Here is a 20,182-nt window from a genome sequence, read left to right on the forward strand (position 1 = left end):
ATAGTCTCCTTGATATGGCTGATTAGACTGTAAAGGTGCTCCAAGTTCGGTGTTTTCCATTTCCTGCACAGGTATGACTTGGTAGTTGAAGTTCAGCCTGCACTGGTTTTATTCCCGTATGCTAAATGCAACTTTTTCTGTGTAGGGTACTCTAGTGCTCACCTATCAACGTATTGTGTGTTGCAGTGGTGTCCTTTGGTGGGATTTCCCAATGAATCAACATCCACTGAAAGCAAACCCCAGACTTCATGTAGCTGTCACTAAGAGTATGGGTCAGTCATATTTAAAGAAAAAGTAGAGTTCCTTTATGTTTTTTCCCATCATTCTGCATTCTCACCAGTGTTCTTAGAGGGGAAGGATTGTAAGTGTACTGCAAATAATTAAATCCAGGAGAATAGGTGATATACACAGACATTCTTATATTGACTTAAAGGCTTTGAGATTTGGTGTGTCTTTCATTTTTAGGTAGGTATGTAAAAGAAGATAGAGCTAGATTTTTCTGCTAACTGCTAGTGAGTTTATAACTGCTTGGGAGTTTGTATTAATTTCCATTTTTTAAGTCCTTGAATGAAGCAAGCATGACTTGCAACACAAATGAGTAGTGGTAGAGTTGTCTTCAAGTATTCAAAGATCCTTCTGTCCTTTGCTGTTTGGGTTGAACCTCCAGTATTCTTCAGTGTAGCAAATTTCATCTGGTATCTCGGGTAGGGGAAAGAAAATGCTGCAAGGTAAGAGCTACCCCCAAGCCTAATATCTCTATGTAGAAGACATCACCCTCTGCAGCTGCGTAAGAACTTACTGTCTTGGTTTGAAAGATGAGTGTTTGCCAAGGAAGGTGGGAACCTCCCTAGGAATGGAGAATATGACACCCTTCCCTCTGAATTATTATAACTTTGAAATCACGGGGCTTTCATGCAAAGATATGGGAAAAGGAATGACAGCTCTTTAGTAGTATGTGTGTGGATAACAAGGCAGACAAACAACGCCAGCGGCACCGAGCAGCAGCACAAACGCAGTCCCAGCCTCTCTGGGCTGCAGGCACTTTCCCCTGCGGTGCAGTTCCGGGCACAGCCGGCAGGGGCGCTGCTGGCTCCCGGCCGGGCAGGGCGGTGCGCTGGTTCCCCCGCGCCTGCAGGGGGCGCTGTGGAGTGAGCCTCACGTGGCAATGGCGGGCGGGCCGGCGAAAGAGATGGAAAAGGGACTTCCTTTACAAACTGCCAGGGCAGCTGGTCCCGGTGCCCCGCCTGATAGTGAAATGACCTGGAGCAGGAACCTTGGAAACAGCAAGCTGGAATGGCAGGGATGAACAAAATCCTGGAATGGTAAAGGAGATGTATCAGAAACTCTGCAGCTGGGGTGTCCCAGCAGGCAGGGGCTGTGTGGCTGCAGTGGCAGAAGAACAGCAGGGCTGGGCAGTGGCTGCCTGGCTCCTGAACACAGCTGGCAGAGGCTCCCTTAGAAGGTGAAGGGGCTCAGAGATCCCAGGATTTCCCCTGAGGCATCCTCAGATGGTGAAGGGTCCTTTGTTTAGTGAGGTCAGCTGTTAATAAGGTCCCAGTGCAACGGCCGCTCTTATGAGCAGAACTCCACTCATGGTAGGAGAAGGCAGAAAACAGAACCCTGCAGTGGTAGCAAATTTTTCCCACAGTGACTGCAGCCTGTTTCACTTCCAAATGCCAGCAGCACAAGAGAAAGCTAGGAGCTGCACCCAACCCTTCCCCCAGCCCAAATCTTGTGATACCTCTGCCCTTTCCTTCCCTGAACCCCCAAGTAAAAAGAGAGAGCAGCAGCTGCACCCCTCCCCTGAGCTTGGCAAATTATTTTGTCTCTCTCAAGTACCCGGTCATTTTTGTCTCCTAGCAACATATGGGCAAAAATTCCCTGAGAGAAAGAACAAAAGGAAAAAATCCTAAACCCCAACCCTTACCTGCCTGTCCCAATACTAGGAAACTAAAGTTCGTACTCCCACCTGGTAAGCTGTCACTCTATGTCAGGCAGAGAGGTTTCTGAATGACAATGCCATAAAATATTTGCTGATGGTTTTGCATGAGTTTTGTAGTTTTCTGGTAGTAACATTTTATTTCCAAGCTTTACTTCAAGTACTACAAAAGCCTGTATTACTCAACTAGAGAAGTCATTGCTCAGCAATGGTGTAGAGAATTAAAAAAGCAGAAAAGGTAGAATAAATTGTCTGATAGCTTAATAAGTTAAAGAATGAAAGTAATGAATTTGTGGTTCCCCACTATAAACTTATTTTAATCCTTCTTGATGTTGTATGTGCTCACCTGTTTAAATGGGTTCTCACATTTTGGTACGTAAAACAGGTGCTGCTGAGGACTAAGTACCTGATTGGTCATGAAAAACAATTTTTTTCCAGACAGTTTACAAAGGTGAGTGGGAGAATGCTGCACTGCTGGTGGTATGTTTTGGGTGAAGGCTCATAATTACCCCAAGTGGTACTAGATCATTTTGAACACACCAGGAATAGGTGTATGAATGTTGTGATATTGCCAAAATACATCTCTTGCAGTGAAGGAATCTGCTTTGTCTTGGAAGGAATCTAGTGAAGTGGAATCACCTGTAGTCCTCTAGTTTTATAGACAAGTATCAACATACTCATGGGGCAATGAACAGTGATCTAAAGCAGTGTCATATGTTTGTGTCTCCATTTTTGAACTTCCATTGTTAATTGTGAACTCTTTGTAGTAGAGGGAGATTATAAAGTAGGAATTGAGGCAATGCAGTGTAGTTCTTGCCTCCATGTGACCTTGGCTGACTATTTGATGTACTTCAGTACAACTCAGGCTGCTACTCAGAGAAGAATCTGTATTGAAATTCTTTGTATCACTTGGAGTGAGATACTGATAATCAGGCTTGGGCAAGAATTTAGCAAAATACCGTATCCAACAGCATTTTTATTCCACTATATTATTACAAAGTCTGAAATACCTCTGATGGTCTTTGTTATTAAACCAACCAAACAAGACAGTGATTGAATGGGTTTCTTCACACAGACAAAGCACATCTCCTTCTCAGTCACAGCTGAACCAGCAGCCTTTTCTATGGACCCTAAATCATGAAATCTCCAGCAAGCATAGCAACCAGAACAGCTGGATGCTGACTCTCTAAGTAAACACACAAATACCCAAGGGTCTCAGCCTACTTATGTCTTTGCTGTCAATGTGCTTGCTGCTGAAGTGAGAAGACTCTGATTTATGAATTGACAATTGCATGTCCCTGCAGATAAGGGTGCATCACAAATAAGAATTGGGAATGTATTCCTGTTCTTGTTCTCCTCGTTTGTTGTTACTCCTTTCTCAAACTTTATTTGGTACTTTAGCTTTCCATGCCAAGTCTTATCTCGGTTTACAAAAACTTCATAAAAAAGGCAGGCTCCTCCTTTCTTTCCACTTCTTTCTCTCCCAGCCTTCAAGGGTTCTTTTGCCTCTCAGCTTTGTTATTTTGGGGATATAGAGAGCTGTGTGGGATAGACTGAGAAAAAGGTTGTTTAAGGACTATGCAAGACCTTGTAACACAGGAAAATTGCATTTTGCATGAGCGTTGTGTGGGTTGTTCAGAGGGACTGGCTGTTTTGATAATTCTCATGGTACGCCAGTCCTTCTGTCTGTAATGTGTAAATGTCTTCAATGGCTCCCATTTAAATGTGGCTGAAAAGTCAAGGCTCCCACTTACAACCTTGTTTGAGGGCTGCTGGTGGCCCTATCACTATATTAAACTTGGCCTGATGAGCGAGCTTGGGGCTTTTTGTGATAGTTGTACAGGGGTGAGTTATAGCCCCTCAGATGGGGGATATTTCATGCCTCCTGTAGAACCTTGAACAGGAGATACCATGACTTCCTGACCTGGAAGATGGGGCAAAGTGTGACCTCAGGCAGTGGTACAGAACTGGGAAGTGTAGTTCATGCACCAGATGAGTCACAAAGATGATTAAAACATTATAAGGGGGCTGGAGCATCTCCTGTGCCTGGAAAGACTGAGAGATCTGAAGTTTAAACTGAAGAAGATATACCCCAGATGGGATCTGATCAATGTTTATAAACATAGAGGGGAGGGTGTAAAAGAGATCTCTCCAGATTCATCTCTGTGGTACACAGTGACAGGACAAGAGGTAGTAGGCACAAGTTGAAAGAGGAAATTCTTTCTGAGCATTAAAAAACAAAGCTACACACATAGTGTTAGGGTGGCTAAACACTGGAACAGGTTACTTGGAGAGGTTGTGGAATCTCTGTCTTTGGAGATACTTTAAATTCAACTGGGATAGGGTCCTGGACAGCTTGCTCTGGGTGACTTGATCACTAGAGGTGCCACCCAACCACATCCATTCCATGATTCATGGTGTCTGCCTCCGGAGTTTGCTGCTTGGCTGTAGTCCTCAGTTAATCCAATTATGCCACTTGGTAATTAGCTGAAACAGACCATATTGGCAGAGTGTGCAGCCAGGGAGAAGGGGTTGGTGTTCATCATCAAGTGCTTTTGACTTGCATGTTGTGTGCATTTTTGGCTGGGTAGAAAGTGATTTGTTTGCAACAGATGTTTCTTCCTTGTGCTCAGGTTCTGATCTCGTTTAAGTCCAAGAAGTGATAGAGCAAATCTGTACTACAAATTTGAAGTAGTACAGTGCATCTGTGAAAGCTTTTCCCCTGGTGATGGAACATATGGAAATAATGCTTATCTTGATTTAGATAAGCAATTGCCTTTCCTGTACAATCTAGTAGGAGTAGAAGCAGACACATAATATTACAGGTCTTACAATCTGTCTTTTTTAACGCTCCATAAGCCTATGCAGAAACAAATGGAATGGAAATTGAGTTAGATGTGATATTAGTAATTGCTAATAGTTCATCATTTGTAGTTTGTACAGGAAACTTGTGGAAACAAAGGCTGAAGTAAAAAAAAATTAGGCAATGAAGGGAAAAAGCACAGTGTGTAGCAGAACTGCTGCTGCACATTCCGCCAGGGTCAGATGCGCTCCTCTAAAGCTTGCTTATCTCCTTTGTGTTTTCAGCAACCCAAGAAAAGTGGTTTACTGTCCCAGTCAGGTATTTGCTGAGGATTCTTCCAGGAGTGGAAGGGCTGCCTCTTGTCTGGGGATAATGTGATTCTTGTCCCTTGCTGAGGTTCTTTTTCCAGATTCTCTTAGAGAAGCCTTCCTTGTGGGGATACCTCTCTACTAGTAGCTATTGTAGCAGGGATGAGGTAGTGGGCAGATTTATTTCTGTTGAACTTGGAATTAATTAACTTCTTTCAGCTGTGGATTCTAAAGCTTACTAGAAATGATGGAACTCTGCTATTTTCAGTTTTTTTTTACTTGCAATCCAGTCTGCTACTTGTTTTTATGAACTTGAAGAGAAATGTGTCAAGTTACTTGTTTAACAAACTTCCCTTATAAGAGTGTGAGTCTGAGAGCCTCGCTGCCATCAATCCTTCTCACTTGTTCTCTGATTTCTTCTCTTATCGGCCTTTGCTCATAGAGTACCAAGAGATTTTTGCTTTGCCATAGGTACCGCTTTATACTATGGGGCTTTGGTACCTATTTTTACTACTTTGTGTGTGCTCTACTCTTTCTTTAACAGTCATTTTAAAATGCAAATGTAGTGGTTTTTTGTAATAAACTCTTCAAGCAGTAGGTTTTTCTCTTCCCTCTAGTGGTAAGCTCTTTGGTATTGCTTTGGGGATTTTGTAATTGGATGCTTGAGACCTGTTAAAAAAATTAATATACTTTAAAATGTATTAGACTTTAAAACTCCGGCTATTTGAGCAGTGATTGAGTTTCAGGACCGATTTTCCAATACTGTAGGTTTGTGCCATCCTTGTCCATTGCACCAGCTGAGTACATTTATGTCCTGGGTGGGGGCTCCCTCTAGTGAGATGTTCTGACAGTCCCTTACTCGCTCCGTTCAGATGAACTTTTCCCATTTTCTTTTCAAGTGTGGTTTTTGCAGACTCAATCGAATGCATTTTTCTACCCTTGTGTAAGCTGTAAAGGCCCTTTTCCTTACAACTGATCTGGATGGAGTTGTAAACAAAACTGAGGGCTAGGACTGACTATTTTCTCTATTTGGTGTGAAGAGCTCAGGTAATCAACCTCATCCTACTTCAAGCTGTGTCTCTGTGGACTCAGATGTTTTGAACATGACTGAAGGACCAAAGGATCATGTAGGAGGAAGAGCTAAATGAAATTGGATTGTATAAGCAGAGGGTTAGAAGATGATGGCTGGGTCTAGAGGGGAAAAAGTGGGGGTGGGACATGAATGTTCAACTGTTTCTGGTGAAGATTTTCAGCTCTAATGTATTACTGAGGCTGGGGCAGAGGAGACAAGAGGAGGACCTACAGCAGTGTTGCCACTTTTGTGTATTGTCAGTAATAGCCTAAACCCTCACATTTTGAAAAGGATGTACCAGAATCATGTCCATCCTTCGTGAGTGCGTGTGCAGAGATGATTTAGTGGCCATTGACTTTGCTTTCTCATAAGAGTAACAATCAACTTGTTTGCAAGACCAAAGTTAAAGGAGAAATAAAAGCTGTCTTATTTAATAAATAATTTTAATAATAATAAAAAGCTGTATGAGTAATCTTGCAGTATATTGCTCCATTTGCCTAGCAGGCGTTGTTTTCTCAATCAGAGAAAAGGGCTGCCTCCTCGTCTAAGTCCTTCCACACTTTCTTGCTCCTTCCTCTCTGGAGCATGTCCCCCCGCAGGCAGCGTTGGCGCAGGTGCCTCAGGAAGCTCTTGATGGAGGCAGGGTTTTCCTTCTGGCGGCCGATCACCTCGTCATTGAGGGGGGAGCAGTCAGCCAGGCAGCAGGTCCTTGGCCAGGCTGAGCGTGCCCAGGCCTTCTCCTGGGAGACACAGGGCAGGGAGCGCGATGACAGGGGCAGGGGGGCTGCAGGGGGCTGGGCCCCCTTGGGCTCTCCTGGGGAACCCGGGGCCTGGCCGGGCTGCCCCATGCTGCAGGTTGTGTGGAGAGGACGTCGGGCAGGTTCCGTCTTGTTCCGGTGGCTCAGCCTGTCCTTGTTTCCTCCTGGGAGGAAGGGGGCTGAGCCCCGCCTCTGCTTCTGGGCTCGGGCACGGGGCTGGGGAAGAGGCAGAGGACCCTTGGTGCCTGCCCAGGCTTTCCTCTCTACAGGGGCTGGCGCTCCTCACCCTACACGTTGTAGCTGCCGGCCCCCTGGCACCATCCCACCTGCCTGGTCCCCATCCCTCACCTCTCTCCGCTGCCTCTCGGCTTTTGTCCGGAGGCTGCAGCCAAGGCAAAGCGCGGCGAGCAGCAGGGACGGGGCTGCGGAGGCGCAGCGGTGAGCTGCACGGACCGCAGGCTGGCACTGCCCGAGCCAGTGTCCGCCTGCTGCACGTCCTGGGCTGGCACAGGCAGCCGGGCCGCGCTCCCGCCGGCACAGCTGGGAGCTCTGGGCGTGCCGGCGAGCGGCGAGGCCACGCAGAGCCCCCGGAGCCGGGAGAGCCCCAGGAGCCGGGAGAGCCCCCGGAGCCGGGAGAGCCCCCGGAGCCGGGAGAGCCCCCGGAGCCGGGAGAGCCCCCGGAGCCGGGAGAGCCCCCGGAGCCGGGAGAGCCCCCGGAGCCGGGAGAGCCCCGGGCGGAGCATGGCAGAGCTGCCTGAGGAGCTGCGATCTCCGGCCCTGAGCTGAGCAGTGCCCATGGGCTCTGGTGGTGCAAGGTGGTGGCATCAGCTGCGATGTCACAAGGCTGTTGCCTGGCAGCCAGAGGCTGGGAATGTCATAGCAAGGCCAGGCCAGAGGGTCCGAGCCTGTGGCTGTCTCAGCCTGCTGCTCTGTCTTGCCACTGTGGGACAGGTCCCTGGAGCTTGGGGATGTGCTCTCTGGTGCTCAGGAAGGAATTGCTGACATGTCCGAGTTAATATTCTTGAGCTGATAGAAATGGAGGGTAAGACTAGAGGGACAAATTTGTTTGGAGTGCTTCTACTTTCTCACTAAATATTCAAGACTCTTTTTGCTTATCAACAAACTTCACGTGTTTTGATGATTTGAGACAAATAGATGAAGTCAAGCTTCTTGAGACTTGTATTAGAAAGAATTTTTAAAAGGTAATAGTAAAAGTGAATTTCATAATCTTCCCTCCTCATTTCATTTCTGGTGATGTGCATGTCTAACTTGGTGAAGCTTTGGGCAGTATGTTTGTGCAAGGGTTTGAGGTAACTGAGCTGTTCTATAGAGTGAATCGAATATAAATGAAGTGATTTGGTGATGCAAAATCTCAAGCGTTTGCAGGAATACGGGGCCTATGGTAACATTATTTAGTAACAAATCTGTTGCAAGCTAGTGTATGTTGTCTTCACCACCTGCCTCCTCCTAGCTGAGCAATTTAAGGTGAAAAAGCTCCAAGTTTAAAATTTGCGTGGATTTTTTTTCAGGCTTGTTGTCTGGCTACATATCTTTAGAAGTCATTCTGAATTTTGGAGCTGTTGGCAAATGGTGTGCTTGTGTATTTTTGTACTCATTTGGTATAATTCTGGATTGGAGAAATTATTACTCTGGCTAGGAGGATAATCTTAATTCCTCAATTTGTTTTTGCAATTTACACCCTTGTGATTACCAAATAAAATTACTTGATGGATCTCACTCCAAAAATATGTATGTTTCTACAGTGTTGTAACAAACGGTATGTGGATAAGGATTCAGTGCTTCCTACTAGCTTCTATTTGGAAACAAGTAACAAGCAAGCAGCCTGATGTTAGGGCAGTGCTGGTGTCCTGTGGGTTACCGGTGCCCTCTCGAGGTGAAACTGAAAGATGCTGCAGTCTGACAGTAGTGTCACCGTACTGCTGCCTGTTCAGGGCTTGTAAATAATGACCTCGGACCCACACTTATAACCTGGTTTTTCTGCTTTCTTGGTTTGTAGGTGAAAACGCTAAAGAAGATCTGCAAGGGAAGAAAAGTCTGAGTGAGAAAGTTTCTCTCTATAGAGGTGACATTACGCTGCTTGAGGTTGATGCCATCGTTAATGCTGGTAGGTGGTTAAATATTTTATGTAGCTATGTCTTGAAAATCCTTTATAGCTCCATGGTACAAGTGTGAACTCTGAAAAGTTGCCTAAAACTGCTGCGTCCTGTGGAAATCTGTTGAAAATACATCTTTTTCCCCAGTTTGTTCATATTGTATCTGTTCATCCTGTGTGCATTTACTGTGGCGGGGGTTATTGTAAAACTTTTGTAGTAGGGTCGCCATGAAAAAATTAATGATCTTGTGTCCATCTTTTGACTTAACTTGGTTAGCTGAGACTTCATACTTTGCATTGTAGAAGGCTCATTTTTGTTACTAAGCTAATGCAATACATTCCAGTCTGCTTTTATAAATCAAGCCACTTGTGGGCTAGGTAACATGAGAACATTAATGATAGGGTGACAGGAAAACAGAATTTTGTTTATGTGGTTTTCATATTTGCTTTCTTGTTGGGAGATTGTATTTTTCAAGTTTTTGGCCGTGATCTACAGAGTTTTAAGTGTTGTAGTACCTCTTCTTGCTCAGTGACTGTGTCTCCATGTGTGCAGTCGAGGTGAAGAACTGTATGTAGCATCTTGTGACAAAAAGAGGGAAATGCCTGTGCAACTAATTAATTAGTGAATTAGATTATAGTAAACTAGTTCAGTTTTTGGCAAAAAAACGATGAGAAGGTTTACCCCTATACACATGCTCATAGCCATATCTTGCCTGCACTCTCCACTCCAAATAGAATGTGTGGTTTGAACTAATTTTGGTGGTATTCATTTCTTGGAAGGAAATGTGCTGCAGTATCTTCTGTGTGATGGAATTAAGTTCAGAGATTCCCAGGGTTGTAATAGCTAGAATTGATGTGTTTGCTTATCAGAGGAAAATGCCTTGTGGAGTTACTGGTTCGTGTTTGTAAAGAGCACAGGAATGTTTGCTTACGCAGTGTAGAGGGTAGTGAACAGACTCTCTTCCACTGTTTGATTGTATGACATCCTACTTTACCAGTGGACATCTGCTAATGGGTTTTGTGAAGTACAGGTGAAATCCTTAGCCATTTCAAAATACATTTTTGCATTCCAAGGACTGAGGCTGGTATTCCCTTGCAAAAAAAAATTTAATTAATCTTCTAGTTTACTGATGCAGAAAAGCCTTCCTAAATAACAAACATACAGTAGCATCCATGTAACATGATCCTCTCCTCACTATGTTGACAAGGCCTCTGAAATGTTAATATTTCAATATTTTTTCCTCATTCTTTTTTTTAAGATGATTTTTTGATTTTTCCAGTAGTGCCTTTGCTGACTTCCTTACTTTATTACTTTACAGTAAGTCAATATTAGCACACTTTCCTCCTTTTATATTTAGCTTCTCTTTGTTCATAGGCCTCCCTTGAATTACAGGCTGGAATTAGTTACAGATCAGCTTTAGAATAGGAATACTTCACTTTTCTTGATTTAAATCCCCCTTTAATTATCCTGAAATGTCCAAAAAACCTATATCCCAGACTGCAAATGATAATATCTGCCTATAAACCTATTATCTGCCTGCCATCCTAGTGAGAAATGCCTCTCTCTGAGGAGAAAAAAAAAAGAATCAAATCAACACGTACTGATATGCAGTTTTGAGAAAAGGTTTAAAGACCACTCAAAACAGACTGAGGCTGAAAGACCTAAAGAGGGACAAAACACTCTGTAAGTATCTAGAAAGCTTAGTTGTTTCTGCTGTTGTCTTCTGTAACTTGAATTTGAGCTTAAAGGGAGATTCAGATTAGATGTTGGCAAAGCTACTTAATGATTGGAACATGTTTTTACAGCGGTACTTTGGTGTATCAGATGGACACAAAACAGCAGTCCTAGGGCCAGGGCATTGGTGCAGGTGGATTTTTAAGATTCTTCTAACTCGTTATTAACCTTCTATAGTTCCTAAGGGCATAATGTGTTAAGTATTATGAGATATTAGTAAATTTAGATTAAAATACTAACCTACAGTTACTTTGGAAAAACCATACGCTCTCTATATGTCAGTGCAGTAATTAAGTCTAAGCCTTTGGTTTGCTGAGGATAGCTGGAAAGCTACATGAGGAAGGTGTTTTGGATCAAGATCCATATTATTTATGCAAAACATCTGCTGTGCTGGGATTCTTTTTAAAGCCAACAGTTTCAGTGAAATTGTAGTGTCTTTTAGATGGTATCTAAACCCATGTTTCTGTACCATATGATGCTTTTGCAAAGAACTCCATTGTTTTTTCTTCTGCAACTGAACTTATCCAAGCCTCAAAGACATAAAGCAGTAAGTAGCCACAGTACCAGTTTGTGTATGTAAGTTGAATAAAATGCAGCCTGTTGAATATGGAATATGAGATAGATTTTTTGGAGGTAAATCTGTGCAAGTTCTTTTTATACTTAATGCCTTTTGACTACTCCAAATGTTAATGACTGACTCCCTCCTATCTGTTGCAAGCCCTGGGTTAGGAAGGGAGGAAGAGACCCTCTGGAGACTTTCTCTCTGAACTTAGCAATTCCATTAACTGTCTCCTGTAATACATAGTTTAAAATACAGCAAGTCATATCCAAATTAAAGCCACAGAAAGATATAGGATGAATGTTTACATTGATTTATGCAAAGATCTAAACATGCTTGAAGCAAAGAAAATGGTCTGACAAATTCTGGGGCTGTGGAAGGGTTCCAGGTGGTTCAGATTGTTTCCAGATTTGGATGCAAACCTATTGGCAAAAAAAGTGTGTTCTCAAATATATAAGGAGGAAATGAGACATAAATTAATATAAATGGTGATCTTCTGTAGCTAAATATCAGGATATCATTGATGAACACTGCTGCAAAAGGATTCTTTTTTGTCCTACACTTTTAGCAGACAAACTGAATGTTGCTTACTTTCCAAAAATATCTTATGTATAGTTTGCTCATTCCCAAAAGAACCACATCAAAACAGTCTCTTTGAAATCATTCAAGACTAGAGTGAGGAACTGAGATGTATTGTGAGAGAGAAAGGAGCTGAAAAAAGGAGTTGATGTGTGATTTTGGTAAAATTGATGTCAATTATATGCCCCTGTAAATGTCTTTTCCTTACACAATGGTTTCCTAAAACTTCCTTACTACCGATTTCATTGCAGACAGGTATTAGTTTAACTTGATATTTTGCTTAAAGGTGTCGTGTTATGCCATTTCCTTCGCACAATTTTTTAAAGGATTCAGGTAAGACTTGAATGAAAATCTTGCTTTTATTCCTATGTCCTCCTGTGTGCTTTTTTATTACACTGTAAGAATGTAAACAGGCTCTCCTTGAGGCATGTGCTTACTGCATTAATCTGTGCTGACTGGCCTTTTTAACATATTAAACGTTCCTGGATGTCACTTCATCCTCATGCCAAAAGTGCTTCAAGCATTTGGAAGCCAGATACCACAATTAGCCAACATCTGAATAAATCATCAGAACAGAGCTTGGAGGGGGTGTGGTGTGTCTGTGGTGCCTGGGGAGGGGAGAGAGCGGCCATGAGTCCCTCTGGCAATCCCCAATACAGAAATAAGCAATAAAAGCCTGAGTAAGGTTTGAAAAACAATTTCTTCAATATTTATAGTATCAACTGAGCAGTAAAGGACTACATTTCCTCTGCATTTTTAATAAGGAAGACTGTGTTGCTATTTATGTAATATGCAGTAACTATCTGAAGTAGGTACAGGAGTGGTATTTTGGGGGTGGGTGTGACAGAGATGTCTGTGTACCTCATATACCTTAAGCAGCAGTTCATCACTACTGACCTCACGTATTCATTCACTTCCTACCTGTTAATAAATCTTGCTGCCCAGTTATAAGATAAGGAGGCATGTACTCATATGCTTGTGAGGGAATTTTTACTAGGAGGAAGATCAAGGGGAAACCATTATGTTAAGGGGAAAAAGGATTCTCCTAATTTTTATCTGATAGGGAGGAGGATGACTTGCAGAACACTAGAAGAGATAATATTTCTTCTTATCTTTGAAAAATATTCTTTGTATCAGTACAAAAGTATGGTACCGAGAACAGAAACCTTTAATCTTCAGGAAAAAGGAAGATGTTCGTGTCTATTCAATTAGATATTACTGTTAATAAGTCTGTAGTATTGCATCTAAGTTTGCAGTTAGAGAATTGCTACAGTTACAGCAACTAGGTGTCTCCCTTTAAACTGTATTTGAGTGCTGCAATACTTTCTAATACTCAAAAATTTGGGGAAGAAACTCTCAATTTTTAAAATGAATATCTTTTCCATGTGAGAAAACAAATGTGATTTAAAATCCTTCTCTGATAAAGAGAGAAAAGGCTTGGTGACTAACTTAAGTAAACAACTCTTTATGTCTCTTTTCTACTAACCCTGATGCTGGAATTTAGTTACTGAGCCTCACATTGCTCAAGAAGAGCATCACACATCTGCCTGTGTGCAGTGAGTTGCCTCAGCTGGGAATGCTGGTTTGGCAGGCGCAGGCTCCTCAGCTTCCTTGGCGCAGTGTGCGGGGCCAGCCGAGGGAAGGTGCATGCAGGTGATGGTCTCCTGGTTGCTTTAAGAAGCAGACATGTTTCCAGGCAGAGAATTACAGCTGATTTTTAAACAAATTTGCAAGAGTTTGGAATGCTTGTCCTGCTTCCCTGTCCCAGTACTGAATGTATGTAGAACTGAAAAATATTCAGTTCTAAATACCTTATGCTTGATTTGCTTGTTGCAGGACTGGTTTTCACTGGAGCCTCTACATGACTTGATTTATAGGATGAAATAGATATTTTCATACTGAATCTCACCTCTCCTAGTGAAATATGCCTTTCTTCCCTCAAGCTTCTGACTTCACAACCATGTTTCAGCATTTTTGTGTCACAGCAATATCTTTATCCAGCTTTTTTATCTGGAGATAGCACATATTTTCTTCCAGATTCATCATTTCCTGGCCTTGACCTTGAATATGACTGTTTAACTTAATGAGGTGTCCCTTTTTTTCTCAAGCTCAAAATTACACATCAAGGTAGAAGAGCTATGTATTGATATTGGGAACTGAATATATTATCAGTGAATTATGCTTATACAAGTGTGTAAGTATAGATAGGGACTGAACTCTGCCTTTCCACACAAACAGCTCGTTAATGCGCAATCAGTCACTGTAGTTGCCTTGAACTTGGTGCTTAATGAACAGGTGGGGAAGAAGGATGGATTCTAATCTGGAACAGATCTGACATCAGGCAATTTCACTGATTGCTAATCCCTTTCATTTGGCAACTTAATTTATCACACAGAAGTTTCATCTTGTAACTTCTGAAGTAGAAATTATTTCAGAAGTGGCCTGTCTGAATATTATGAAGGCATTTGAGTCAGTTGCTGAGCATGATATGGTATTGTGTGTATACTTTTTCTACCCCTTTTTATTTTACAGTGACCAGTAATTCTTACTCTGGAGCTCATTTGAAATTATTCTTCAATAATTTGCTATGAAAATAAGTCCCCTAACTCAAATGTTCCTGCCATTGAATATGAAAGAAACAAAATGTAAAATCTGCCCTAAAGTTGCTTATAGCATTTTGACATCGATTTTTACATTTTATAGTATTGATTTTTGTGGGGTTTTTACTTTTTTTTCTTTTTTTTTCAGTTTAGGTAAACATAAATGGTTGATTATACTGGCAGCTTCTTAGTGAGTTTGCTGTCCAGTAGAATGTTTTGCAAATATACTTTACATGTTTTATCTCCAGTATACAGATAGGAAAATAGAAAACTTGTATTGAAATCTCTTGTATGGAGTCATCTGGCATCTGCCTATGTAACTTACACTATTGTAATTTCCTCTAGGAATAGAACCAGTATTGCTAACAAATTGTTGTTAATTTGGTTTTCATCTTTACTGTGAGCAGACTGTGGTGTTAATCAAAGGTTTCTCAAGTTAATTTACAGTTGGTACAATTACACTTCTGTGTAAAACCCCAGTCTAATTTATATATAGTCCTCACTTACTCATCAGGAATGTCAGTGTTAATAGTTGAGGGAATCGGTCATGCTCAATTGTGACATCTGTGAGTGAGTTTATTACTGCTTTCTGTGGAAAATGCTTTAAGCCTGGCTGGTGAGCAGTAGATGTGGTTAAACTTGCCCTCTGCTTTTGGTCTAATTTCATTTCAATGCTGTTCTTCCCTGTAGTGTAATATTCATTTGGATGAAAAGGCTGTGTATAGTGATAGTATTCAAGAGAATGAAATGGAAGGCAAGTACTGCTGTAGGTGTGGTTTCATTTAGGTGGAGAACTGTAGCTGCTGCCTCAGTCAAACACCATTTGCTGGAACCATGTGGCCAAGGTTTATGACTGAGGAGGCTCACTCTGAATTGCACTGCAGAAGGCGTAGTTGGAATGCACTTTGAAAATATCTCAGGTATAATTAGTATAACTCAGAACTTTAGCATTAAAAAAAAATGTTTGGCAGTGCAGCAGACAGATATCAGCAAAGAACTTTGTTCCTTGTTCTAGGGTGCTTTGGGAAGGGGAAATGAATTGTGGTGAAATATTTTCATTCCAGTGTTCCACCAGTGTGCTCACAGCCATCTCATGTAGCTGATGGAGATGGCTTCTGGGTGGAAATGTGCCTCAGACACCTGGACGTTATCCTGCCACATGGTGTGTGGTGCCAGCGAGCCAAGTCTTGGGTGGCGGAATGGAGACCTAAACCTCGTGTGCCTCAAGGAGAGCTTTGCCACTCAACCTGCCATATGGCCAGGCACTGCAAACAGACAGGCACTGAATGTTAATGATAATCAAGTGATGATTTCAAGCAGTGGGATGTGAGTGTTCAGTGACTTACCGAGAAGCCATAAAAAAGCCAGTAGAGAAGGAAATGTACTTTCCACCGGAGCAATGCACTCAAAAGGCTCCTTAAACTAACAGATTGTGGGCTGAAGCACCAGACACATGTGCTGAGGTTCAGAGCTATGCTTTTTGACTTTTCATGTTATTCTGTGCGCCCATAGAAGTCTGGGTGGAATGAGATGAGCATGCATGATCCTTAAGTATCTGCTGCCTAACTATCTAAAACATTTTTGTCAGACAAGTTGTGGATGCCCCATCCCTGGAAATGTTCAAGGTCAGATTGGAGGGAAGTTGAGCAACCTGGACTAGTGAAATGGCTCATGGCAAGGAGGGGTTGAACTAGATGAGCTTTGATGGTTCTTTCCAAAACAGGCCATTTTGTGATTCTAGGAAATACCTTGACACAAAGTTAATGGCCAACTCTCTCCTCTGACAGGATTCAGCATAGTCTGTCTTCTGAAAATCTGATAATAAATGGGCAAGGTAGATGGTTTATTAGCCTTATCTAACCTGATGGTCTATGCTAGCTGGATTTATTTACTGTCTGTTTTCAGTGTTGATGCTTTCAGGACAGTATCTGTTTTACCTAGACCAGTGTGTTCTTGTTTTTTTGTGCATCAGTTGTTTGAACCCATTTATTATCTCTGATCCCAGTGTGATTACTGACCCTTCATGCCATGGTTACCCTGGACCTCTTCTGCGTGTATTCTTTCTACTGAAAACTAGCAGTGTACAAGCAAAACACCTGCAAAGTTGGATTTCTTAAAAAGTTTGTGACTTCCCTCAGTTGGGAAGCATGAGGTGGCATGGGATGCTGTGAATCCTTTCTGACAGCAGGTGGCAATAGCGCCCCTGTTTTCGTAAAACCACTTTTAGGCCAGCGTACCTTAATTTTACTGGACATAAAATCGGTGATGACTTAAGAAGAGGAAACAAAATGCATGTATTCGAGGCGTGCTTGTTGGATAGGCCATCGATACAGCTCATGCTTATTAAATGCCGACTCCATTTCATTATGTGTGTTCAGTGTGTGTTTGAAATAGAACAGGAGACAGGCGTGGTTTGGAAGAACTGTAAGCATCTGTTTTACTTCATAGAAGAAAATATTTTGGAGAGACCTTGCTATCAGCCTGTCATATCATACACTTGACAGTGCAGCTGTCATCTGACTGCACTGATGGAGCAGAGTGGTATAAGAAACTACTCAAGGTCGTCTTGAACAATTATGCTTCGTTTCATAATATTAAATCCACTTTTAATCAGGACTTGTGGCGGATTATCTAAAGGATTGTGGGTTTTTTAAGCTGATATTTGCAACAGTGTGTTGTCAAGATAGGCATGCAACATTGTGGTTTTTTTCAAGCTTTTGCATTTTATAAAACCCAAACCAGTCAAGTAATTTCCAAATGCTGGGACACAAAAGAGAAGACCTCTTTGAGGCCTCTTCTCTCTACTTACAAAATATTGGCAGCGAGAGGTCAGCTGGTAGGCTGAGATTATCTCTTTAGTGTTAATATTACCCCTGCCCCTCCACTCCTCTGTCCAGATGTATATTTGTTTTTTCCTCCCTTTCTGTTTCTAACCATGAATACTTTGGGTTTTTCTGGATTTGCACACATACTGTCTTAACATATCTCAGTCACTGTAAGTAGTACAGTAAGGTCAGCATGGGAATTAGCATTTCTGTGTGTAATGTAATCTTGTTAAATATATGCAGTTAAGTATTGAATAGGGGAAGGTCTACTTTGATTGGAGCAAGTAAGCTTTAGGTTTATCTTATCTAATTTGCTAGATGCAGAAAATGGGATAAAAAAGCAGTAGTCGGAGTTGATGTTCAAAACTGCTATTGTGCAGCTGGCTGACCCTGTCTCCCCTGCCTTCTCCGGCAGGAAGAGTTGCTTTTACTTAATTCTCTTAGCTGCTGGGTCTTCCACCCTTTGCTAGGGTTTTAGGTTTGCCTAGTGCTTTGCCATTTGCTGCAGGTCTTGGAAATGTTAGTCCCTTGAAATACAGCTTCCATTACTTGTTAAATAAATAGTTATGGACTGTGAAATGCAGTTTAGGTTTGTTTTGACCTATGGCTGTTAGCAACTGATTTTCTGAGAAAAGAAAAACATTTCTGTTAGCAAAAGCACAAGTTGCTTTCTTTAGGAATTCAGAATGCCTCTCGCTTAGAAATTAGTATTAAGGGTACAGCTTGGCTTTAAAAATCCGGGCTCCAAATTCCTTTGTGTGACCTGCTGTTCCAGTCATAAAAATTAGTAATGGCAGCTAAATACACATCAAAGGTCGGTGGAAGCTTGTGAAAGCGGCATTTGCTTGTTAATCCAAGCACAATGGCAAGTGTGTTTGCATCGTGTGCAATGAGTAGTCACTTGCATGTTAATATACCGTTGTTCAGAGTTGTTTGGATGTGTTTGGGAATTGTTTTAATTACAGTATTGAAGGTGCTGCAAGGCCCTGTGCTTTCCTCACAGCAGTGGGGTGTTGAGCTGCTGCTGCTCCCAGACTTTACTCCCTTCCCTCTGAGGCGGCAGGAACATTCAAGATTTCGTCTTAGCATCTCTTGCCTGATTGTCACTTGCACAGTGTGTTTGAACGGCCAAGAGGGGACGTGGGTGGTCCTGTTCCTTCTGCCCTCGGGGTATCCTGTGCTCCTGGCAGCAGAGGAGCTGTGTGGAGCTCTGCAGCTTCTGCCCGAGCTGTGCCCGAGGGCCGGCAGTGTCAGGAAGAAAAGATGGCTTGGCTCTTCGTAGGAGCGAAGTTGTAATGGCCCTTGTTCTCAGATGGTTTCACCAGTGAAGCTGTGGAGCCTGAGGCTTTCATTGTCTATTGTGTCTGAGTAGTTGAAACCTGTGGGAAAAACACTGATTTGGAGAAGATTTTCAGATTATTGTTCCTTCTCTTTTTTATCACTTGCAGTTTTGTGCCGAAGTAACTTTAATCTGGTGTGCAACATGAATCACCTCAGTATGTCTCTGTAGCACCTTCATTTTATGCTTGAAAGCTGGTTTCTGTCGAGTAATAAATAGAAATAGTTAATATCTGGCATGCCTAGTTGTGGGCTGCCTCAAAAAGATGGTTCTGTCAGCTATATTTGATTTGTATTTGGAATGCTTTGCATTGCAAATCCATGTTAGAAATACTTTTTAAATTTAAAGTGTGAACCATATTGCTTTTTCAAGGGAACTGTATTCTTGTGTCATGTGAAATAACTTTTTATGTAAGAAAGAGGTGATATTGCTTTCAACTCTATCAAACCAGGTTATAGAGGAATGTGAGTCTTCCCTGTGACTTGATATGCCTGATAATAGTAACTGGCAGCCCATTCCCTTTACATTTCTAAGAATTTGTTGTGTACAGGCTATTTCAGAGGAACTATCTTTTCTCATCCTGTCAGTTTCAGTCCACTTTGAAGGGATTATGTTGAGCAGTGTGGTCAAGTTCCCTTGACTAGTTCTGAATTTCTACAAATCTGAGTAATTTTATTACTCTTTCTGAAATGAAAATCACATTTTAGAGTGATTTTCAGAATAGTCAATCAGTGAAGAATGGTGGATATTACCTGCAGAGTTCACCGAGCCAGGGAAGCTGAGAGAGAGGAAAAGCAGAGAGAATTTATTAACTTATTTCTTAGGTTCTGAAACAATTTTCATTTTAGGTTGTCCTTTACCTTAAAAAATAAAACTGCTAAATCAACCTTGCGGGAAGAATAGACCAGGGCAAAGGCTTACTTGTTGGTTTTATTTGATTCTTTGGATGAAGGCTTCTCTGAGTGCTGGAGGCCAGACAATTTTTGAAATGTCTCAGAAGAGTTTTGCCAACCAGCAGTTCTAGCCTTGGCCATGGTTCAACTAATTATAGCCCCCCTCCCCCATTAGATAACAAACACAGCATTTCAGGGAGCTGAGTGATCAGTATTAGGCCTGTTCCACCACAAAGAGTGATTTCTCTATCTTCCTCCTCCCTTCTGATACAAAAGAACTTGCTTAGGAGGCCCAAACCTTTTGGCAGGGTTTACAGCCCAAAGGCTCTTTAGGTCAGGGGTTTACAACTTCAGAGGCTGCAACTCTAGTTCAGACTAGTCTCCTCTACCAGTAACAGATGAGATTAAAACAGAAACTGTTTCTTAAATCTGAAGTGAATCCCTGATGGACAGGCCAAAGGGGTGTTTTTAGGTGGGAGTACTTATCTCTACACTTCTTATCAAAGACCCAGCAGAAGGTTTTGGGCTCCCTACTTCTTTCTTAGTTCCCATGTCCCAGGGGCTGAGTTACATGTGGCTTCTTTCTGTCATGCTGGCATTGTCAGACTGAAACCAGGATTTGAGTCAGAAGGTAGAGCTTATATCTGCTGCCTTCCTCT

The 20,182-nt window shown here is 42.2% G+C and overlaps 1 protein-coding gene across 7 annotated transcripts in view; it reads left to right on the top strand.

The window, feature by feature from the left end:
• MACROD2 (mono-ADP ribosylhydrolase 2) overlaps positions 1 to 20,182 on the top strand; it is an 853,971-nt gene that overhangs the window by 14,681 nt on the left and 819,108 nt on the right. For 4 of the 7 annotated variants that reach the window (XM_068186328.1, XM_068186321.1, XM_068186323.1 and 1 more), the window contains exon 3: positions 8,898 to 9,005. The exons of 2 other annotated variants lie outside the window; for them this stretch is intronic. In XM_068186328.1, coding sequence (XP_068042429.1) covers positions 8,898 to 9,005 — 108 coding nt within the window. Of the gene's footprint in view, positions 1 to 7,747; positions 7,923 to 8,897; positions 9,006 to 20,182 lie in introns of those variants that run through there. One more of the 7 variants, XM_068186324.1, reaches the window with a different exon arrangement.

Source organism: Anomalospiza imberbis, chromosome 3, assembly GCF_031753505.1.
Source record: "Anomalospiza imberbis isolate Cuckoo-Finch-1a 21T00152 chromosome 3, ASM3175350v1, whole genome shotgun sequence".
Classification (NCBI taxonomy): domain Eukaryota; kingdom Metazoa; phylum Chordata; class Aves; order Passeriformes; family Viduidae; genus Anomalospiza; species Anomalospiza imberbis.